The following is a 24,887-nucleotide window of genomic DNA, read 5'->3' on the forward strand; positions in this document are numbered from 1 at the left end:
TTGGACAATCATAAAATGAAAAAAAAAAAGCAATTTAAAAGAACAAATTCTCTCTAACCTAAGAAGACTGATATTGGGGATTTTTCCTGGCACACAATTTTATGTTAACAAGTTTAACTTTGGATCCGACTTTTGGATCGGGTTGAAAGTTTATTAGGAAATTCTAAAGGCTATATTTTCTATTGAGTTAAAATTTTATACCTTCCAAGGTCGGGAAGGTCTTTAAATAAAATAAGGTATAAATATAACTGTTTGGGATTTGCAATATATTTCTTAATTGATTTAGGACTTGTTTTTTCTTATTTAATTTATATCTTTTTTCTTATTTTTTTTAGCTTTGTTTAAGAAAGTTTTCCTACTATATAAGCAGCTCAGAAGAGTTGTAATATTAAGTTTTGATTAAATAAAATATTAAACAATAAAATTTTGAATTAAGATTAACCTGCGAGACATCAAATTAATTCAAGTTAATTATTTTTATTAAAATGAGATTTTTTTTTAATTTTCCTTGGTATGGCCAAGTCAAGTTTGGACCAAATTTAGTAAACTCAATTAAATTATATGATAAGTTTGGATCCTAATGAACAAGTTTAAGAGCTATGATAAAATGAAAAATTGATAATCATGCAAATTATTCTAATGGTATCTATGCTTATAAGTGTGTGTTTGATATTGTAGTGTAAAATATTTTTTAATTAAAAATATATTAAAATAATTTTTTTTATTTTTGATATATTTATATCAAAATTATCTAAAAATATCTAAAAAAATATTAATTTAATATTATTTTTAAGTAAATATCTAAAAAATACTTTAAAAAAATAGTTGAAATTCAAAAACAAACGGACGCACATAATGAGAACCGTACGGAAGCCGAGAAACCTTTTTGTCCAGCAAACCACCTAGTACAAGAAAAACAAGTGTTTGAATTCGCCACTTCATCCTCTTTAATAAATCCACTAACTTTTCCCCACGTAAGCAACAGAAAACCACTTCGTAGGTATCTATGGAGTAACGGTTCAACTGACTTTTTATTAAATTTAATTTTTTTTATTTAAGATAATTTTAATAGGATTATATTAAAATTAAATTTAAAAAGTAAAAAAATATTATTTTAATATATTTCAAAACAAAAAATATTAAAAAAAAACCACAACAGCACTGTCACGTGCACAAAAGTCCAACAGCACAAAATAGAACACCTGTACTCTTCTCTCCATTCCTTTTCCTTTCATCTTCAAGATCCAATCCTTGTGTTTTCCCTCTCACCTTTTCCTCTGTAGTACTAAAATAACAGCCAAAGACCCATCCTTTGCTCTCTGCAAACAAGCAAACAAAACTACGTAGTGGTTGTTGCTGGTGGTGGATGGCAAGAGCCAATAAATATGCCTCTGTTAACTTTAACCATGTTTATGACAAAAACATAAGCAATTCCACCTCTTCTAATAACACAAACAACAACCCATCAAAGCACCAATCTTCCACTTCCTTTTACTCTACTATATCGTCGCCTAATAGCCCAAACAATCTGTACAAAAGCCATCTTCCATCCTCATCAACCCGTACACATGGCCGGATGCTGGTTCTGACCCGAACCACACCTAAACCTATACCCTCTATCCAAACACCACCACTGACTCCCTCACCGAAAACCCCACCTGCCCATCAAGCTCAAGTTCAAATCCCGGTTCAAACAGAGGCTGAACCGGAATCGGACCGGATTTCTCTACGTCCTTTAGGTCGAACCGGGGCTGGCTCGATTGCTTCTTCTCCGGTTCATGGACAGGAGAAGCAGAAGGAGGTTGGGTCTAGTGTGGGGTCGCCTAAATCGGATAAGTTTGTGCCACCACATCTTAGACCGGGTTTTGTTGGGAGAGAGGAAAAGCCCGGACCGGAGGTTTTTAGGGGTAAGGAGGTGGGTCAAAGGCAGCAGCAGCAGTTTTTTGGTTCTCCGGATCGGTTTGGTGAGGAAGGGAGGCCTAAGTCAGGTGGGTATGAGATGATGAGGAGATTTGATGAATCAAATCTGGGTTTCGTAAATCGACCAATATCCAGTGGGAACCGGCCCGGTTCAAGTGGATGGTATGGTTCTTGCTAATCTTGATCTTGTTTTTTCCTTTCTTTGTCTTTGATTGCTTTATTTCTAGTCATGTTTGCTTATGTTATGTGGTTTCTGATTTATATTTTTAGTGATACAATTTTTTTTTGGGATATTTTACTTGTGGATAAGTTTAACTAGCGTGATCACAATTCTGTAGTTTAGCTGCATGGTAAATAGCATTTAAAGGTTTGATCTTGAAATGGAGTTAGTTGTAGATATTTAGTTTGATAGAACAAATTTTTATTGAAGATCTAAATTTGTTTTGCAGTTGAAATTATTGATGTTTCAAAAATTGGGGGTAGGGGTTCATAGGAATATAATTATTGCAAGTAGTTATGGTTTTGGTTGTAAGTATGAAAGCTCAGTGTTTGTATTCAAAATCTCAAGTTGTTTAGATTCCTTCTGGACCGTCGAAGCTAAAAATTAGGTTTTGCTCATCTCACTCAATGAAGCTTTACATTCAAACCCCTTTGAGTTCAATTGTATAATTTCCATCTACTATTTTTCCGTATAAGGGTTTTACATGTGGAGAGGATATGTAGGCATAGACTTCTTCTGCATTTCTTTTGCTCTTGCTATATAAGGTTTTGTCATATAATTTCAATTTGAAAACCTGCATATTATAAGCACAATTGTTGCTAATTAATGACTCAATTATGCTATCATAACATTAATAATTGCAGTGATTTTGCATCTTATTTTATGGGAGATAAAGAACTCCTTGAGAACATAATACATGATGAAACCAAAATAACATCACAAATTGACGAGAGCACATTCTCCTTTGGATATTGGGTTCCCCTTAACAAGGATGTTGTGATTTTAATTTTGTAGAGATCAAGTACATAGAAATCCCCTTAGCATTTAACATGTAGATGACACGAGGTCGACTGGTAGACTAAAACCTGTACTAGTATTGAAAGAGAAGAGTGCTGAAATCCCTATAGAGAAGCCTTAGGCAAAGGAAAATGTGGTCTTCAAGAATATGTAGATTGCAATTGTTGTGTCAAGGACGAATTGAAGGCTCAGTTCGATGTAAATATTTCCTTTCGAAGCAAGAAACCCTGCTCTCCAAAAAGTTTACCATGTTGACATGCCATCTTGATGATGAAGTCATGATTTTGTTGAGTAAATACAAAATAAAGAATTCAATGTAGGGTTGGACATAGCAAACTATGGAAGATGAATTACAGTAAACAAACCTATGAAAAAACCCCTTTAAGCATTACTTGTATGGAAACTTTACCCATGCCATACCAATTTATACTTGTTTTTAATCGAAATTATACACTTCCCATTTTGACTAAAATAGGTATACATTGGTATGACATGGGTAAAGTGTCCATCCAAGTTCATTTTAAAGTGGGTTTTTTTTTTATGCGGGTTTGTTTTCTGAACTTTAAGATCTTTTTTATTTTCTGAAGTGGTAACCCTTAATTAAATTCTTTACATTGGTTTTTTCTACATTAGTCAAAACAATACAAAAAGACCATTTTGGAGAGCATCTGTGGTCTTAAGAATGACAGCGATTTTCATCAAACTAAACTTTCAATCTGCCTCCGATGTCCCTGTAGCTATCAGTCTGTTTTTGGAAATTGCCTTTACCTATGACTTCTTGATTGGAGCCTCATTTTCGCTATTTCTATCAATACTGTTACTTGTTTGTAAGGCTGTTGATTGCTATCAACTTGCTGACCTTGTGTCATTTGTATGTTGATTGCTCTAGGGATTAGTGTGTACTTTCTGTTTTCTGCACAACAAGTTTTGCCATCATCCTGTTAAGGACTCATGATGAACAATGGGTCTGATATTTAGTAGAGAAACTAGTTGCCTCAATTTGAGCAACATTAATTTGTTTTTGTGTCGTTTATTATGCTGTTAAGGTGTTTTTTATTTATTTATTTATTTATTATGTGATGTATTTTCTCATTTTTTGTAGTGGGTTATTTCACTTCATGATCCAGTTGATTTTAGTATGTGCCATGTTAATTATCTTAATTATGCAGTTTAGCTGTCAAGTAAATAGCCAGGTTTTAGTGTTGAAATGGAGATAATGGTTAGATTTGTAGCTTGATGTAAGCAAATTTATTGAAGGTCTTACAAATTTTAGTTTCCTTTGCATTTAAAGTTTGTGGCTCCTGAAAAAATGGTTGGGACGAGGTTCAGAGCTGAATTACATGTATACAGCTTGAAATTGAGCTCTCAAGATCATATTTATTACAAGACACAAGTAGATATAGATGTGTTTCATTGTTTGTCCAAGTTTAGATTGAATTTTGATCCAATGGAAGCTAAAATTTAGGTTTCACATGACTCTCTCATCTTACCCAATCAAGTATACTAACCAGGAATTTCATAATTTCTTGTTACTATTTCTCCATGCAAGGTTTTACCTGTGATTTGTAGCTGTAAAAGTCTTCTGCCTTTTTCTCTTTCCCTATTCTTTGTTCAAAAAACACAATTGCATCTTGTTACTGCAGTTGTTTCTAATTGATGACTAAGTCATGTTGCCTCGTTTTCAACTGATGTCTATGAACCTTCTACCTCCACAAATAATTGCAATGATCTGACATGCTATACTTGGAAGACTGAAACACCGAAACACCTTTGGTTAAAGCCACACAAATGCAGTAGATATTCACTGAAATAGACCAGGTTTTAGGGAATAAGTTTTAGCCACTTTGAAAGCCAGTATTCATGGAGTTGCGTACCATTGCAAAGCTTAATTTCATTTCTGGTCATGTATTGAATTCTGTTCTAATCTGGTGTTTTGAGCTGAAAGTACAACTCACTTTGAATGAATGTGGTTTTGCAGAGTTCTTACGACATTGAAGTCATCGACATGGACAAGAACAGAACTTTCTCGATACTACTACATACCAGATACATCATTGAGCCCCAGTTTCCATCTATTATTCCCTAAAAAATCTCGCTGTCTTTTCCAGAGGATCAGTGGCATTTTAACTCATGCAGCCTGGTGGCACCTTTTAGTTTCTTAACTCGGATGATAGAAGCTCCTAGATACCTATGGATTGTAGGATGTGCTTATGTGATTTTTTCTGTCTGATCAGTTTTACCATTCTGACATGCATTTTGTTTGTATGCTGCCTCCTCCGTAGCTTTTCCTCTTGGATGTACTTCAAAAATCTTTGTTCCATCCTTTTGTACACTTCACAACTATTATGGTTAATCGTTATCCCAATAATCTCATTTGCACTATAGGAAATAGGAGTTGCTTGGAGGTTTACTGATATGCATGAACTAGAGTCTAGAGCACAGAATTCTTGTGATCTGGATATATTATATTGGTCGAACTTAATATATAATTGCTCTGTTAAAGACTATTTATTGAGAGAAGATTCATACATGGACATGCAAGGTGATGTGAAGTGATGAGACTTGGTGGGCTGTGGCTGGGAATAACCCTTTAGGCTCCCTTAATTAAAGGCTTTATGCCATATACATATATAGGGTTTTGATGTCCCATAATAAAAATCCTATTATGTAGGCAGAAAAAAGATAAAAAAATCCAATCTCTATACATCTTCAACATTTATATAGCTCATTACTAGCCATCCAAAGATCTTTGACAAGAAGGGACTAGTTGGCAAAGGAGCCGCTAGTTAGTTCCTCAGGCAAATTAGTTAGTACGATCCTGTATGAGATGATAGATATTGAAAGGGGGAGCTACCCTTGTTGTGTGGTAGAGTCTGTGGAGGACTATGGAAGTATATATGATAAGTTTTAGCCTTTAATTGATTAGTTTCAAGATTTTCCATTACCAGCATGGAAGAACATGTTAGAAATGCTCCAAAAGCACAATAATCCAGCACAAAGAGAACCAATTTGTTTCCTTCAGGAACGTATAATTTTTGCTGAACGGGACACTGCTTTTAGTACATTTCAGAGCCATGGAGTTCATGAAGCTGAACATTTGACTCCATACATGAGCTAGAGCTACAGGTTGCCCGTGTAGCCTCTAAAATTTGTTTCCTTTAGGAACGCATAAATTTTTAGTACATGTCACCAAAAACAAGTTGGTGTTCACTAACGATTGTAATATGAACCTGATGTACTACAAGCTGCAAAACAAATATAGACCGGAGCAATGCCATATCAATTACTAATCATGATCAAGTAGACTATCTACAAGATTTCAGTGTTTTCACGAATGTTACCCGGATTGAAGAGCACCACTACTTTCCCTTATTAACCTAGAGTAATGTGTACGCGCGACAAATGTTATGTTGTGTGTGCATGAGCATAAATACATATATATTCAATGCAGACCAATAAAAATAATGATGAATGCAATACTAACATACAATAATCATATAAATAGAAAATATAAACACCGAATCAAAATACTAAAAACACATTAATCAAGTTAAATAAATAAGCATATAAAAAATATGAGCATGTGTATATATAAGCACATGAAAGTTGAAACACATTATCATTGAGAAACAAGCAAACAAAGATTAGCCATAATATTTGCAGTGGAATTATTATTCTATTGCAAGGGACATCTTAGAGAACTAATAAGTAAAAATAGTAAAAATAAAAAAAGAAACTATCACTTGGTTTTATGATAACTAAGAACATTAACTGTTTTTTTAGAGATTCCTGATTAAAGTACTAGTTATACTAAATTAAAAATGAAAAGTACCCAAAAATATTCTACATAAAGATAAGTTGCTTCATGTTTGTTTGTTATGATAAAAATATATCTATTATACTTACATGTTAAGAATTTGTCTAAATTGATATATGTGCTTTTATTATAAAAAATAAAGAACTACTAAGACTTAAAACAATGATTTAAGATCTAGGCACGATAACATGATCTGGTCCTCACTTTTGAAATATGTGTGTTGGGACTCAAAAGGATGGTAAATAATAAATTAGACTTTGACTTATTTCTTATATTATATTTGAAATGGACTTGAGGACCGCTACTCAAGAATTTGTGAGATCACATCGATACATCCCAAATTCTTATTAAATTAGTCATGAAAATAGATTCATATGGATCTAATAAATTTTCAAATTTAATGTGTCAAGAAAGGATATCACCAACACATGAAAATAGATTTGCATGGATCTAATAAATTTTCTTGTTTTATTTTAAAATAATAAGTAGCATATTAATAATTATTGTTATTCACTTTCCAACATCCTTCAGCAATGACTTAGATGGTTCATTTATCCCAGGTTAGCTTCACAAATAATAAAACAATTGTTAGACATCAAAACTAAAAACAGTATATAAACTTTTAGGATAATTTTGAATACAATAAAGGTCAAATCACACACCAAGCAATCTTATCTTCCACGAATCAATATCCTTAAACAACGACCAAATACTGCTTCATTTTTCCCGAGTTAACTTTATGGACCATAACAATTAATATGCATCCAAGATAAATTCACATCTTATATACATGGCCAATACACATAAAGTTTACACAAATATTTGAGCCATGTGATTGTAATATAATAACTACTGAAGACTTATATGGTCTTTAACTTTAAAGCTCGTGGGATTAGTCGAGGTGCGCACAAACTGACCCAGATATCCACGTTAATAAATAAATAAAAAATTTCACACAAGTCCAATATCACAATTAAAAAAAATTAATAATACATTAAAATTTATTAAAAAAAAATACACAAAAACTTGTTTAGGGTTTTAAAATTGATTTTTGGGATTATTGGAATCGACTAAAGGCAAGTTTGGATAAAGCTTTGAAAACTATAAAAGGAAAAGCATTGGATATTTTAACTCTCTCTCTTTTTTTTTTCTTTCAATTTACATATTAACATATCAATAATTACTATTTTTTTCCACATAAGTATTACAATGAAACATAAAGAAAATTTAAGAGGGCCCAACGTACTATAAAGCACATATTTGTTTTAAGTTTTTTTTCATGCTAGTAACCCGTGTTTTTAAAAAATTTAATTTTTTTTTGTTAAAAATTAATTTTTTTATATATATTTTGGATCGTTTTGATATGCTGATTTAAAAAATAATTTTTAAAAAATAAAAAAATATTATTTTAATACATTTTGATATGAAAAACATTTTGAAAAGCAACTATAACCACACTTTAAAGGTTGCTAGAACAAAAATGACAAAAGCAATACACGCACGAGTGACTGAGAATGGAGGTGTGTGCTCTTCACGCGCCTTTTTCAATCCTATAAAAAGAAGAACACATACAAGATATTTGAAGGATGAATCAAGTTGTGATTCATGTTGGATCCACCTTTTCTTTTTTGCCTATTATTTCACCCACTAATATATTATTTTTACTTTTACTTTTATTTTTTTCTTTATTTTTATTTTATTATAAAAACTTATATAAAATATAAGTGTAACAAATAACAAAATGACCACATAATTTTTTTTGATATTTTAAAAATATATTAAAAATTGAGGATAAATAATGGGTTATAACGACTATTATGGTTAACTGTCATCCCAATAATTTCAATTGTACTCTGGAAAATAGGAGTTGCTTGGAGTTTTATGGATGCATAAACTATAGAGTCTAAGTACAAAGTTCTTGTAATCTAGATATCTTATAATGGTCAACCATGATTTAAAATTATTATGTTAAAGACTATAAATTAAAAGATAGGAAATTTATTTTGATTAAGAATGCAATTAGATAATGTATAAAAAAATGAAGAAATATAATGGATGTTTATTTTTCTTTTGATATTTAGTTGAAACAAATTACTAACATATTCAATTAATCCTTTTCAAATTTAAATTTTAAAAATAATGATTTATAAATACAAATCCACATGAAAGAAAAGAGAAGGCAAAAAGTTGAACGAGATACAGGTCACCAGTTCTCTCTGACCAAAGGAATCCAGTGTATCACTAAGGTCAAAACCCGTTGAATCCTCATTGTTTTTTCAAGTGTCATATGTTTTTGTAGGATATATATATCAATGCTCGTTTAACTTTGTCACATGTGTGCGGTGTCGCGGTAATCATCCATTACTTTCAGGGGAAAATGTTAATGGTCTATCTCGTAAATGTGAAGAAAAAAAGGAATTTTTGTCTCTTATCAGTGAAAAATTTAAATGGGAATTGTCACCTAGTATTCTGGTCACTAGAAACCCTAACTGGTCTCAAAGATCGGGTACGGAGACTGGTTGCGTAAATGGAAGGTATTAGCACCCCAAATACGCCCTACCTAAGGTAAGCTGCATTGTTATGTTGTCTGATAAAAACTATGGTCTTATTGCGTTTTCTAATTGTTGGTCCGTCTAAAGGGTCAAGAAAAGCTCTCATCAATAAGGAGGTTCTTATCTTAATGGAGTAAAACCTAACCGTTCTACGTCCGAAAAAAATAGAATTTAATATCCAGAATACGTATTACGTGTAATGTCGTTCCCCGGATACTAAAAGACAAACAAAATAAAATTTTTGTTGTTTTTGAAATTTTGGCCAATGTTCTCTTGACTTTAATAAATTGATTATTAAAGCCAAAATATATGCAAAAACATTATTTTTTGGTGTATGAAAAACACAATATGATTTTTTAGCTTTGAGACACTTGACCGTATGCACAAAGACATTTTTCTTTTTTTTAAAAAATTTTTTTTTTGCATTTTGGAAGTTTTGACGAAAACCGGGTATTTTAATACTGGATTCGTATTTTCTCAAAATAAAATACAGACCAAAATTAAGCAAAAAGACGTATAGCAAAAGATGAAAAAGACACAAAATTTTGAAAATAAAATTTTTAATTGTTTTTTGAACTGGGCCGGATCCGGCCTAGTTCTGTGGGTTGGGCCGAACCCGGCCCAAATGCATGGGCTGGGCTGAGCCCAGCCCAACCCCATGTGAACATTGCCCTCAACTGTTCACATGCTACGTGAACAGTGGAGGCTGGGCAGGGACGAAGCCGGAGCAAAAAAGAAGGGGAGAAGGGCTGACCTGCTGTGACTGCTGTCGTCGGCGAAGCTGCTGGAGGTGACAGGCAGCGGCGCTGGTGGTTGGCGGTGGCGGCAGCGGCGCTGGTTTTTTTCTTCTCTCTCTCTCCTCTGTTTTTCGTTCTCTTTTTTCTTTCGGTTTTCAGTGCCTTCCCTCTTCTGCTCTCTCTCTTCTATTCTCCTCTCCTTCTCACTTGTTTCCCTTCTCTATTTTTTCATCTGTTCTGCCCCCCATGTTTTTATAGGAAAAAACAGGGGAGGGACATGGCTGGGGCGGCCACTGTGCCGTCGCCCCTCCACCGCCCCTCCAACACGTGGAAAGTTTTTTTTTGGGCAAGTGGGGTTGGTCGACGTCTTTTTGAGAGAGAAATGGTGGTGGAAAACAGAGAAAGAAAAATCTTCTTCTTCCCTTGCTTCGCGTGTACAGGGGAAGAAGAAAACCCACCGTGCCGTTCAAAATGGCATCGTTTGGGTCTTTTCCTTTTATTTCCGTGAACAGTGCATGAAAAGGAGCGGTTTTGGACAAAATGCGCCGTTTCATTTAAAAGGGAAAAGACGGCAAAAATGTGTTAGAGTTCATATTGATCCTCAATTTGTGATTTGTTCAATCAAGTCCTAAATTGCAATTTTGATTTAAAAATCAATGCAATTGCATCCCTGCCAAAAATCAAATAGCGGCCCTGAAGTTGGCCGCCTTTTTCACTTTGGTCATTGGTCTTGAATTTATTCAATTTGACCCTCAATTGATCAATAAACTTCTAATATCTTCAATTTGGCCCCTAATTCGGTTTAATTACAACCCCTCTATTTACGCGCGTTTTTCATTTTGGTCCTTGGTTTCATATTTCTTCAATTAAGTCCTTAATTGGCCATCAAACTTCAATATTTATGCAATTAAGCCCCTGATTTGACCAAATTAACTCTCAAAAATTATATTTTGACCCCAGAACTTTAATTTCTTTCAATTAAAGCCCAAATTAACTCCAAAATCAATTTTTCTTGCAATCAAACTCTCCATAAATTCAAGAAAACTATCATAGTTTTCTTGAGCTACCTGTACTTAGGTTGTATTGTACTTTGGAATTTTGTTATAGTTGAGAAGAAAACTAACCTTTCTCTTGAAAAATAAAAGCTGATGTGAATTTTGTAAGAGTATCTTTTAAATTTATCATAGTTTGAGAATTTTTAGTATTGATTGACTCTGGCTTTTCAATGAATGCATGCAGTGTTTCCTCAAGATTTGTTTCTAAAAGAGGGAACACAAGGAGGTGCATATCCTTGAAATTTTTTAAAATTATGGTGTGCTTGAAAGGGTGGCTATGAAGTTTGTGCATTATTTTTATTGCTCTTCCAAATGAAATTTGAATGATTTCTCTAACTAGGATTTAAGTTTGCGTTTATGGATTAGGATTTAGCCTTTAAAAAGTGTTTAAAACATTAACTTGTTAATAGAGACATTCTTAGACAATCATTGGTTGAGTGTTAATTAATTTCATAGATTTGACACATAATTCTTGAATAGATTTTAACTGGTAATGTTTTTTTCAATTCTAGTACCTCATTTTTTCTAGTTAAAGATTCAAATTTGGCTTGAAGGCCATAATTTTTTCTAAGGTCGTACATGTTGCCACTTTATGTATAGGGCTGAGTTTTACTCAGTGCCTCATAAATGCCTGTAATATCCTAATTTTGAGTATTTTTAGCTATAAAATCTAGGCACTCCATTATATTATGAAGGTCTTTAACTTTAAAAGTTTCATTGCACATTAATTCCATCATCTTTAAGTGTTAAGCCCTTATAGAAGTGTGAAACTAATTCCATGTTTTAAAACCAAAGTGAAAGGAAAAATGAGAATAAAATTCATTTTGTACACTAACATCATCAAAAACATGACGCGAACAAATAATTGAGGTCTTTTTTAAAGTGCAGAAGTGCTAAAATAATAAATAATCTGACAAGATTTTAGTCGATTCACAGAATATATAGAATAATAAATAATGAAATAATAATAATAATAATAACAATAACAATAATAATTCTTGTGAGCCGAATTATTATTGAAGAATTTATAAATAAATAAAGAAAGTCGCTCTGAAGTCTGAATTATCATCTTGCCATCCTTTTTCCTTCGGTTTATGTCATCGTCTTTCTGACAGATTTTATTGAAGATTTTAATTTTTTACTTTTGGAAAAACAGATTTTGATACGAGCAGTTGGTAAGACATGATCGTTATAAATCCCAGCAAATTAAACAAATTTATTTACGGTAGAGAGAAAACGTCACACAATTTTATTTGATGTCACTCGCAGCAATTCATAGCTGAACTTATGCACAGAACATGGTTTTGAAAACCATAATATCATGAATTTTCACACTTAAACATAACAAAAACAAAACAAAACAAAACACTACTAAGATCTTATCAAGGATAAAGCTCAATGAGAGCCCTTGTGCCTAGCACAGGGTGTATCTTATAATTGAGGAAACCAGCATCAAAGAAGAGCTTAGCCCACTCCTTTTCATTTCTTTCCATGCCACTAACAGCCACCATCATTTCTAGATCGAAAAGCAACTGCGTTTCAATTGACCCCTCGTCTCGATTCTGGTTCTCTCTCACCATATCTATAATTATCACCTTCCCAACTTTCTGCTGCCCCTTGCTCGCAATTGCTTGTTTGCATCGCTTAAGTATTTTCACGCAGTCTTCATCACTCCAGTCATGAAGTATCCACTGTTTTTCATTTGCCATAAGATATATAAAATGAATAAATGAAGACGGGGGATAATGTTTTTTCTACTACATGTAGTCCCCTGCCTAACTCCGATTTTCTGGTTGGAAATAAAAGCGGAAACAAAGAAGAATGAGGAATTGGAAGGATAAATGGTAGAGCTGCACTTCAATACCAGAAGCAAATCTTGTTATATTTCCTTATTGTTCTACCTATATTTTATAGTACAAGGAAGAGTAAAAACACTACAAAGCTTAATTAATGAAGAAATAGAAACTCTTTCTCTTAATAAAAGACCATAAAAGCTAATAAAAGACATTGAAGGTTACAAATTATATTTAACATTTCTAATACATGTAGGGATGAAAGGGTTGATAAATGACGCAGAGACCTATGAATCACTCATAATAGAAGAAAAACTAATATATAGTGTTTGTATAAGAATACCGTTGCAATTAATTTACCTTGAGTAAAAGTGCATCTGCTGGAGGAACTGCCTCGAACATATCCCCTCCTACATACTTCAAGTTTTTGCCGCCTTGCAAGTCAGAAACCACATGGGGGAGATCAAACACAGTGCAGTCCATGTGGGGAAATGCTTCAGCAATGCCCTTGGTCATAGTTCCTAAGCCTCCCCCTACATCCACCAAGGAATTCACCCCATCAAAGATGCCTTTACATTTGCTTACAACCAATTTACTAGCCAGTATGCTATCACTAGCCATGGCTTCATTAAAGAGATTGTTGAGTCTTGCATCTTGGCCAGCGTACTCCCAAAATGTCTTTTCATGGGCAACACTAAATGCATTGCGATCATCATTTTGGAACCAAGTGCTCAAGCAATCCCATGGTTTTGTCAGAACTGGGTCGAGCAACAGAAGTAAAAGAGGTCTCACACTCCAGGGATTGTCCTTGAGGAGGAGACGAGTGGATTGGGTAAGGGAATAGGCTTCTTGGTTGTGAATGCCATTAAGATTTTGCTGGGAAAAGAAACCGGAGTGCACGAGAATACGCATAAGGCGGTGGACATATTGAGCTTTTGATGGGTGGATCGGTAGGGCAGAAACAAGCTCCGAGAGGGTCATGGGCTTGCCATGTTTTTGGATCACATCTGGTATGCCTAGTTGAACGGCACATTTCAAAGTCATGGAGTTTATGAAGTTGAATATATGATTCCATACATGAGATTGAGCTTGAAGCATCTCACCAGCACTTTCCTCGTTAATCAACTCCATTGATTTGAAGTAGTATATATGCTAGTGCATGTTGTGATACCTCAAGAGATCTCTCTTCCTATTTATAGTAGTGAAACGTACTCTACCCTCGGAGAAGGCTTAATTTCTCAACTTTATCCAATAAAAAAAATTAAAATGAAAAATTCCATCACAGGAATCTCTGTTTTCACAGTGCAACATGTTGTGTGCTTGGTATTTTCAGTTTTTTGTTTCTTCAAATGCGCTTTGTTTCCTGGGTTTATTCAAGTACAAAATGGAATATTTTAATGTATTTTTTTTTTAAGTTTCACATAATTAATTTTATAAGTAATTAGTTTTGTATTGATTCAGTTCGATTCTCTTGCACTCCACACCGAATTCCAAGATTATTAAGCTTGCATATACTTAAAAGAACATGATTTTATCAAGACATTGGCAAATGTATGATAAGACAACCAATAATTGAAAGCAAATAAAAGTGAAAACCCAACAACCATTACCACAAGTAGTAAGGATTCGACCTGAAACACAACAAAAATGTTGGATTCAAATCTTATTTTTAAATAATTTGTTTCAATGATTTTTATGATAAATAATAATAATATAATTCTAGTGGTCTATCACCTAATACCTAACCCTGTCCCCATGCTATCACTTCTCATAATTAAATTCGTTATGAATTATCATGGCCAACCCTGTCCCCATGCTGCTTTGCAAGTCAGAAACCACATGGGGGAGATCAAACACAGTGCAGTCCATGTGGGGAAATGCTTCAGCAATGCCCTTGGCCATAGTTCCATCCCATGCCTCCCCCGACACCAAAGAATTCACCCCATCAAAGATGCGTTTACATTTGCTTACAACCAACTTACTAGCCAATATGCTATCACTAGCTAGATATGGCTTCATTAAAGAGATTGTTGAGTCTTGTATCTTGGCCAGCGTACTCCCAAACTGTCTTTTCATGGGCAACACTAAATGCATTGCGATCATCATTTTGGAACCAAGTGCTCAAGCAATCCCATGGTTTTGTCAGAACTGGGTCGAGCAGCAGAAGTAAAAGAGGTCTCACACTCCAGGGATTGTCCTTGAGGAGGAGACGAGTGGATTGGGTAAGGGAATAGGCTTCTTGGTTGTGAATGCCATTAAGATTTTGCTGGAAAAAGAAACCGGAGTGCACGAGAACACGCATAAGGCGGTGGACATATTGAGCTTTTGATGGGTGGATCGGTAGGGCAGAAACAAGCTCCGAGAGGGTCATGGGCTTGCCATGTTTTTGGATCACATCTGGTTTGCCTAGTTGAACGGCACATTTCAAAGTCATGGAGTTTATGAAGTTGAATATATGATTCCACACATGAGATTGAGCTTGAAGCATCTCACTAGCACTTAATTTCCTCGTTAATCAACTCCATTGATTTTAAGTATTATATATGCTAGTGCATGTTGTGATACCACAAGAGATCTCTCTACATATTTATAGTAGTGAAACTTATACTCTACCCTCGGAGAAGGCTTAATTTCTCAACTTTATCCAATAAAAAAAGTTAAAAGGAAAAATTCCATTACAGGAATCTGTTTTCACAGTGCAACATGAAGGAAGTTAGAATGCATGAAATTAATTTCTGACGTGGGGAAGAGTTTATGAAGGGAATAAGATTAAAAGGTAGTACTTATTTAATTTGAAAATTAACTCCATAATTATGAGCCGTATGGTTATCATTTATTTATCCCATTTTTTGTACAAAAAGTCCTTCACGGGAGGTTTGGAGAATATACAACTGAAAAAACAAGCTTCTCGTCTCTTCAAATAAATCCCATCATCTCTTGCTACCCAGATGACGTTACTGCCTACGGTATCCTTCTCTAGGTCAATTTCCTGATTCTCTCTGCGTAGAAATCCAGGCCAGAAGACGGTGAAAGTAGCATCGATTTTCCTGTCCCGGGACATATAGCATTTAAATTTCATTCAGGTGATGGGATGATATCTTTTTTTGGAGAGTATCTTTTTTTTCTTCAAAAGATACTTTCTTTCATCAAAACCAATAAAATATCCATAAAAAAATGTGAAATCTTTCAATCAAAAGTACTTAAAGGATCCCAATTGCTTGATTTTTATAACAATTTTTTGTGGTCATAAATTCACCGGTTAAAGCAACTTAATTATGGCTTAAAAGATTTCCTCAGGTGCTGTTTTTTTTTTTGGTAAAAGTAGCATACATGCTCTCAACGCACATGAATTTAATGTAAAACAAGAAGAAGATATGCATAATATCCTTTGAAAACGATATCCATAATCTTATAATACATTTTAACTCAACAAGAACATGCAAAAGGGTATAGTCATTATTGAACTGTGAAGATCTTCAATATCTATAACTTTGTTAGAGCAAATCCCCTTTTCTTTTTTTTTTCTTTTTTTATGTTTTATCATATCCACAACATTCTCTCATCTTTGTAACCTCTTGTTTCTCAATAGAGAAAAGAAGCGTTCGTCTTTGAAAAAAATACAGTATGCCGTAACCAATCCATTATGATTTTGACATGAAAAGGTAAGTCTATATCTAGTTTTGCTCTTAGATTTCATCAAACTATAAAACAAGCACAACAATGAAAAAAGGATGGAGTGATGGACGGTCGGCGAAACTTGGCAATTAACTTGGTGGAAAAGGAGTTAAAACCAAGGAAAATTAATTCTCAATTTAACGCTAATATATTGTGTAATTTATCACTTGAATCCTAAAGTTTGAGAGTGAATTGATAACTATATAATATGTTAGGGATTAAATGTGAGGTTTCTCCCTCTCATAATCATATTAAAGTGTAAAGTGACATAAATAGAATGTATTTCAAAAGCAGACTTAAATTAAGGTTTACTTGTACAATGATTCAAGATTTTTATTTAACGAAAGCTTCAAAATTAAATAAGAAATATTTGTCAGCTTTATGAAATTAAAATTGTCTATACTTAACAAAAAATTTTAAATATAAAATAAAAATTGTTCAAGATCTTACTCGTTAAATATATATATAAAATATTAATAAAATATTTTTGAAGTATTTTAAAAGATTTCATTTGTAGTTTTCATCAATTCCTTCATTCATGCTAAGCCGGTTATGCACGTTTGGAACGTGGTTTAATTTGATTCAAATCTATCGATCTAACTTCCTGAATCGATAAGCTATGAAGATTTGCAGTATATATTTCTACGCTATTTTATTCTTTTAAGATAGTAACTTGTTATTTTTTTAAACGACAGTCGATAAAAAAAAAAGACCACCTCGTTGTCGACATCTATTTTACGTTTTTTGAGAAGGAAAATTAAATGCTTAAATGATAAGAGCCATAAGATTTTTAAAATATATATGAGAAAAACAAGTTAAAATACTGTAACAACATACTCACACCGAGGGGGAGTTTGATGGTATTTTTTATTAATTGTTTTTTTTTTATTAATGTGGATGTTCGGGTTAGCTTGTGCGTACTTCAACTAATCCTACGAGCCCTGAAGTTAATGACCATGTAGCCTCTAGTGACCCTGAGGTTTGTGAGACTCGAACGGGTGACTTTCATCTTGCGCGTACCTCAACTAATCCCAAGAGCTCTAAAGTTAACGACCATGTAAATCTCCAATAGCCCTAAGGTTTGTGAAACTCGAACTGGTGACATTTAGAGAGCAAACCCAGGATTTGATCAGTTGAACTACACTCCTCATGATTGATATTTTTTACTAAATTATTAGGGTCGTGGCTATATAATATCAGGTTGGTAAACTTTGTCCCTGAGTAATAATATTTTGGTTTTCATTATTATTCTCTTGAAGGTATTTAAATTTCATCTTTTAACTCTTAATTGAAAGAAGATTTATAAATACATTTGGTTAGAAATAATTATTTGATTTAAATAAAAAAATTATATAAAATCAAAATCAAAATTTTACTTTAATCAATTCTCTTAAAGAAACCAAAATAAAAGGTTAATACAATTTTTTTTTTCAAACATACTTTTAATCAATTCAACTCAATTTTTTTTGATAATTTATCTATGAAAAGATAATATTAAATTGTGATTCAGAGTTAAAAACGACGGCTTCAGAAGTCATAAATAATGTAAAACAGATTTTAAAGATAATAATGGTTCAAATTGTTGATTAGAATATTTTACTATTAATGTGTGATATGAAGTATTAGATAAATAACACTAGTTGATTAGTAAAATAATTGTACCAACATGTCATACAATCTTTTCATAGATACCCTCAACACCTTTTTATCCCCGACTTTTACCATACCCACTCCTATTACCTGCAACATGTTTAGGTAATGGGTATGAACTAACATTAGGCATATCCTCGAAAGTTATGTAGCCTATCTTGATAAGCTCCAACAACCTATTTTTAAAAGCGTAGCAGATTTCATTTTTTTATACAATTTTCTTCTACCTCAATTAAATTGAAAAAATTAAAAGTTTAATGGTCAATTAGGGGTTAAATTGCATAAATCTGAGATCAAAGACCATATTGAAAAAAACATGCTAATCTAGGGTTAAAATTGACATTTTGCCAGGGATTCAATTGCATAAAAGTGAAAGTTTGAAGCCAATTAGGGGTGTATATGAGACAAATAAGAAATCAATGGACCAAAATGAACGTTACCAAAACAATGACGTTTTGGTTACTGTTCATTTTCTTCTTTAATTTTTTCTGAAATGACAACTTAGAAAGGCTATAAATAGGGGTGGATTTTATGGCATGAGGAGGAAGAAAACATAAGCCAAAGTTGAGAAAAAACCATCCCTGACCAATTTTTCTGCCATTTCTCTATCTTTTCCTCCTCTCGGCCACCACTTTGGCTAGCTCCACTGCCACGCCTCAGCCACCGTTCCCACCAATAACCACTCAAAGATCTTCTCTGCAACACCAGGAACTGCCCCAACCTTCTTCACGTCCGGCGAAGCAAGGTTTATCTTCCTTCTACTCCCTTGAAACAGGCCCTATAGCCAACCCGAGCAGACTTTAACAGTCAACTTTTTCAGGCCATATTAGCAACATTGAACCAATGGTTGGGATCATTTCATGTCGAATGAAGGTCCAATATTTAATAAAAGTAAAGAACACATGTCCCTCTTCCACCCCCTTTACATAGAAGTTGATTCCATTCCCAGAAGAGAAAGAAATCAATGTGCAAAGTTGACAAAAATCATCTTTTTTTCCAGAATTTTCTTCCCCTTTGCCAACCTCACTTTCTCCCTTTTTTTCTCCCACCTCTAGTGACGCCAACACCTCCGGCCACCATGAAATATCTTCTCTGCAACACCAGGAACGCCCTCAGCCTTCTTGACCTCTGGCCAAGCAAGGTTGCTCTTCCTTCTGCCACATTGACGCCAAGTTCCTGTACTTTTTTGGGGGTCTATTTTGTAAATTTAAATTGTTAGATGTGTTCTTTGATTTATTTTGAATATTTGTACCTTGTAAATATGTAATTATAGGTGTGAGTAATCATAGTGAAAAGTGATATGTGCGTGTGTTTGTACTTTTTTTTATATATATTTTTAAATGATAAAATTAAAAAGATAAAAAAATAATTAAAAAGACAATTAAATGTTTTGATTTGCATACGGCCAAGTGTCTTAAAAATATAAAGAATATGATTTAATATTCTCACATGAAAATTCAATATATATATATATATATATTGGGATTTAATAACTAATTTATTAAAGCCTTGAGAATTTGGTTAATTTTTTTAAAAATACCAAAATATATTTTGTTTTCTTTTAATATCCAGAATCACAAACTTATACGTAAGACATGTTTCTAATAATAAATAAATAGGTACTTTCATTTTGTTTTCATATTAACGTTAGAATAGTTAGATTTTATTTACCTGATAAGATAAGAATCTCCTTACTAAGAAGAACTTTTCATTCTTTTTTTATAGGTCAGTGACAAGACAACTTTCAAAACCTTTAAACCACATCAAATCACAGAGCAGCTTACCTTAGATAGGGTGTTTTAGGGGCGCTAATATCTTTCATAGCCACAACCAGTCTCTTACTCTTGAATCTCTGACAAGACCAGTATATCCGGGTTTTCTTAGTGACCCTGAATTAAACAACTAGATAACGACTCCTAACAAATCAAACGATGAAATCGCCATCAACACCATACGTGCACGTGCGAGATGTTCGCAGATGTCTGAATGGGCTAACTCTTGCTTGCGAGTAGCTCTTTTGGATATGTTTTGAGAAAATGACTATTAATATTGCTTCCTAAGTTCACAGTTTTCACAAGTTTGGACAGTAACTTGAATTTCAGACATATCTTCCACCATACCAGCATCATGCATGAATTTCAATGATTTTAAGTTGAAATGACCATATCTTTTGTGCTAAACAATACTCTCATCAAATTGGCACCGAAGACACAACCTTCAACTACATCAAGCTTTAAATAAAAGATATTTGACAAGCCAAATATGATAGTGCTCCCATAAAACATTGGAATGGCAGATGAACTTAGGCTGGAAGTAGACATGTTTGCGCAACAATCTTTCTAAAATAAATCACTCAACTTAAATAGTACTTGCACTCACTCTCACTGTGTTTAGCACTCAACCTTACTATGTTTAGCACTCAATCTCAAAAAAAAAAAAAAAAAAAAAATTGCCTCACAGCTCGTAGGAAGTAAGCTCTGATAGCACTGTTGAAGCTGCAAATAAATATATAACAATAGCAGCAAAGAATAGAGAATTCTGAAAGAGAAGAGTTAAGGCAGAAAGATAATGATTTCATAAATTGAGAATACCTACTTAAAGGTTTACAACCAAATTGAAAATACTGAAATAAATGCTGAAAAATCTCTACAACTATGAGAGATTATTGGACTACTATTAATAACACAAAATCAGTAACACTTGCAGCAGAATCTGTTATAAAACAGTGACTTTAAAGACTAAGTCACAAGTTTCTATCTTCAAGCAGATTATCATAAATTAATCTCATGGATTCTAACATTTTTGACGTGTTTCTTCAGTAAAAAAAAAGGGTGCAAGGGTTTTTTGACGCATTTCTACAACAAGGCTTCATCACTTTTCATATCGAAATCGGTTTTCGAAATATTGAGCTTAACCCCATTAAAACAAATGCCAAGCAAATTCACATAATAAGCTTAATTAGGAGGTTTAAACCAGTAGTAGTTTAGTAGTTTGTGGATTTTTTGGTGGCCTTACATCTTTACCAAACCTTGAATAGATATTATAGGTGTTATTTTCTTTGATTGCAATATGAGAATTCCCATTTGTGTTCCTAGTATCAATACCAGATCCCAAGATAACGTTTTCGAGAGCTTGTAGCTTGCCATTACTAGAAGATGAAGTGAGAGTTTCAGTTGAAAGAGTACCATTTGTATAGGAACCTAGACCAAGGGTTTTGTTGAAGGTACATGAGCCGGCGGGATTGCATTGGTTTGGCTAAAGGCTTGTAAGATGTGGACTGAGGATGATGAAATGGTCTGATTAGACTTGCAAACAGCCGCTGCTTGCCCTTGTCAAAGATTGTGTATATATTTAGCTGTGTCGACATATCTCAAAAACCAGTTACAAGCTGAAGTTGATGTCATGAAGCATGAAACATAAAATATATTAAGGAGCAGGCTTTCACAACAGTAGAAGCCATAGCATTTTTTCCTTTCTCAGAAATATTCTGAAATTAGCTTTCAAATAATATAAAAACCATTTAAAGAGGATAATTTTAACTAGTACAATCACCCAAGACTCTTGCATTCTCATATATGACTGCAGCATTACAGTTAATCAAACCCGATTTCTCGAAATGCCTTCTTGGTTCTCTTTTTTAAGACTTGGAACTTGTGTTTGATGTGGTGCTCTTGATCTGAGAAGCAGTGGAGGTGTGGCTCTGTGCCTGTGAACTTTGGCTAGAGGATGAGTCTGTGAAGAAAATTATGCTCTCCTGATTGTCAACAAACACTTGGAGAGATCTTGGAACCGGAGGTGGGTTCACGTTCACAACCCCTTCGAGGATCTGAACTACCTGACCCATTGATGGCCTTTGGGCTTCATCATCTTGGATGCACCAGCAAGCAACTTTACAGATTCTTGTTAGCTCTTCAAGATCAGCATTGCCCTCCAACCTGTGGTCCAATAGGCTAAGGATTTCACCATGCTCTTGATTGATTTGGCTTGCAGCATAACTTGGGAAGAACTTCACTTTTCCATCTTCAGATTGCTCAGAGTTTCTCCTTCCTGATACAACTTCAAAAAGCATCATTCCATAACTGTAAACGTCTGCTTTGGCAGTTATAGGCACACCTGAAATCCACTCTGGTGCAAGATAACCTCTTGTCCCTCTCATGGTTGTTAGCACCCTGCTAAAATCCCGGCCGACAATCTTCGCCAGGCCAAAATCTGCCACTTTAGGGAAAAACTGAGCATCTAAAAGGATGTTCTCAGGCTTTATATCGCAGTGTATGATACAATCCCTGCATTTCTCATGGAGATAATTTAATCCTCTAGCTGTCCCCAAAGCAATACTGTACCGAGTTTTCCAGTCGAAGGCCTTTTTTGAGTCCTCAGAGAAAAGATGGAAATCAAGAGAACCATTCGGCATGTAGTCATAGACCAACAGCTTCTTATTACCCTCCGAGCAGAACCCACGAAGGCGAACAAGATTGACGTGCTGGATTGTCCCGATTGTGCTCACTTCTGAGCGGAATTGCTTCTCTCCTTGGATGATGCTTTCGAGCTTCTTCACAGCAATGACACTCGTGTCAGGCAACACCCCTTTGAAAACAGAACCAAAACCTCCTCCTCCCAATTTCTCTGAGAAATTCTTTGTCGCATTCTGTAGATCTCTGTACCCAAAAGCTATCAGTGAACCTTCTACTGCTTTCCCCGTTTTGACTGTTTTCCTCCTCGTCAAAAATACAAACAGAGCAAGGCCTAAGAGAGACACTATCACCACTGAGCCCACAACACCACCAATAACTATCCCCTTATCATTCTTCGAACTTGAAAACTCAGATGCTGCAAGCCTGATATAGATAGTGTTTCCATTTGAGTCATCTGCAAGTTGTTGCATATCCAAAAGATCGCCGAACCAAACTGAGCACAGACTGCCTTCATAAGCATAGGCAGTACAAGTGCAGTTACTCAAGCAAGTGGATTCGCATTCCTGTGCACTCCTGGCTGCCACTGGCTGTGGATTTGCAGGCAACTTCATATTGTTTCTCGAGAAAAATCTGTCACTCTTCCCATTAACAACACTAGAATTCCCACACTGCAGATTTGATGCCCTCTCACATCCACCAGAAAAAACCTCCGAATTCCAGTCCTGCCTTTTTTTCGGGTTGAAACCTGTCAAGCAGTTGCAGAAAGGCTGTGAATTCTCATTACAGCTTCCAAAAGCCCCGCAGTAAGCATAAACCTCACATTGCGTCTTTGGTTGAGACCAGAACAAAAACCATTGCTGGGTACTCTCCAACCATGATTTTTGCTGAATCTGTCCTCCATCCGTCATCACAAACCGAGATACGAGTGTTTCATCGTACAATGAATAGGTGAAATAGCTCTCATTAGTATTGTTAACATAACTAAAGTTGTAAATATAGTTGGATCTCATTTCAGGAACTAAGCTGAAAATCTGTCCATTCCATGATCCACTATCCCAATAGTATTTAGACCTATTCCGAAAGATCAAATATCGACTCTGATTTGGGTCTAGCTCAAGAGAGAAAAGACCCGGTGAAGGATTATCTTTGCTTTTCCATGAAATGAGAAGTGTGTTCCTTTTGGTGATTTTGTTCAATCCAACCTTGGCACCAGGTAGCCATGTATCAGCTGGAAAATCAAAAGACTGCCATAGTGGTGACACTGATGAATTAGACCCATCTCTCAAAACAAGATTCCCATCATCACCAAGAACTGCTTCCACAGAACTTGACCTACTAGAGATCAAATTTGTGGACCAAATTGGGATCTTGGACTCATTAAAGAGAACTAAATTACCGCCAGAAATCCTTAACTCTGAAGAAAATCTATCAGAAACGGGTGTGTCTCTGTTTGCTACCCAAACTATGGTCTGTTTAGATACTTTATCTGTACAGTACCACATGCCTATATAGTAGTTTGAGGAGTTACCTGGATGGAAGAAACCAAGTTCAAAGACTTTTCGTGCTGAGACAATAGTTTGGTCTCCAGAGAGAGAACTGTTTGCAGAGATTGTATCAGCTCCAAGGGAGACATGGGAGTTGAGAGGAAAACAAAAAAAGATAACAAAAAACATGATCCATGGATTGTTTCGGACATCCATGGCCGCTGCCAAAGAATTTTGCAGGCAAGATTGAGATGCTGGAGGTGCAAGAATGTACAGCTAGTTTAATAGGGTCTGAAAGAGAGAGAACAAGACTTGGTCTCAATATGCTACGTAAGCATTTGAAAAAGAAACTTCAAAGACTGTTGTTTTGAACCATAAGTCAACCGAGCTTTCTTCTGGACACATTCAGCGTCATTTTCCTAATGCCATCTCCCCATCATTTACTTATTTATTTTATTACCGTATGATATTCTCAATCAATTTTCATTTAAATCCAAATTATTTTTATATATTAAAATTAAAGTTAAACCTATATTTCAATATCTATCAAATTTTGTCATTTATAATTATTTACATGCGGTGGTTGATGCATTTATTAAAACGAAAATGACAAATTAATAGGTAAATATGTGTCTCATATTTTTTCTTTTAATAAATATTTAGTGTTCTTTTTCGCTGCATGAGTTTTAGCAAAGTTTAAAAAAAAACATTAAATTAATTTTTTATATATTTTTAGATTTATTGGTATCAAAAATAAATTTTAAAAATAAAAAA

At 34.3% G+C, this 24,887-nt stretch overlaps 3 protein-coding genes and 1 pseudogene across 4 annotated transcripts; 1 reads left to right on the forward strand and 3 right to left on the reverse strand.

The window, feature by feature from the left end:
- Nucleotides 1–1,206: 1,206 nt before the first annotated feature.
- LOC18104535 (uncharacterized) lies at nt 1,207–5,306 on the forward strand. Its single transcript, XM_006376318.3, has 2 exons — nt 1,207–2,082; nt 4,917–5,306. Coding segments are annotated over exons 1-2 (717 nt in total). The 5' UTR covers nt 1,207–1,366; the 3' UTR covers nt 4,918–5,306.
- A 7,019-nt stretch (nt 5,307–12,325) lies between these two features.
- On the reverse strand, nt 12,326–14,104 carry LOC18104536 (trans-resveratrol di-O-methyltransferase). The gene is made up of 2 exons (XM_006376319.3): nt 13,253–14,104; nt 12,326–12,790 (listed from the first exon to the last, which is right to left on the reverse strand). Exons 1-2 carry the CDS (start codon nt 14,021–14,023, stop codon nt 12,482–12,484), a joined length of 1,080 nt encoding a protein of 359 aa, XP_006376381.1. The 5' UTR covers nt 14,024–14,104; the 3' UTR covers nt 12,326–12,481.
- Nucleotides 14,105–14,528: 424 nt separating this feature from the next.
- Nucleotides 14,529–15,417, reverse strand: LOC18104537 (trans-resveratrol di-O-methyltransferase-like; annotated as a pseudogene).
- A 6,194-nt stretch (nt 15,418–21,611) lies between these two features.
- On the reverse strand, nt 21,612–24,439 carry LOC18110266 (G-type lectin S-receptor-like serine/threonine-protein kinase At2g19130). Of its 2 annotated transcripts, XM_052446406.1 has the most exons (2): nt 24,158–24,288; nt 21,612–23,519 (listed from the first exon to the last, which is right to left on the reverse strand). In XM_052446406.1, the coding sequence occupies exons 1-2, from the start codon at nt 24,260–24,262 to the stop codon at nt 21,855–21,857; spliced, it is 1,770 nt and encodes a 589-aa protein (XP_052302366.1). In that variant the 5' UTR covers nt 24,263–24,288; the 3' UTR covers nt 21,612–21,854. The 2 variants fall into 2 exon arrangements, with proteins under 2 accessions (XP_052302366.1, XP_024439912.1); XM_024584144.2 differs by having other exon boundaries at nt 21,612–24,439.
- Nucleotides 24,440–24,887: the final 448 nt, after the last annotated feature.

Source organism: Populus trichocarpa, chromosome 13 (assembly GCF_000002775.5).
Source record: "Populus trichocarpa isolate Nisqually-1 chromosome 13, P.trichocarpa_v4.1, whole genome shotgun sequence".
Lineage (NCBI taxonomy): Eukaryota > Viridiplantae > Streptophyta > Magnoliopsida > Malpighiales > Salicaceae > Populus > Populus trichocarpa.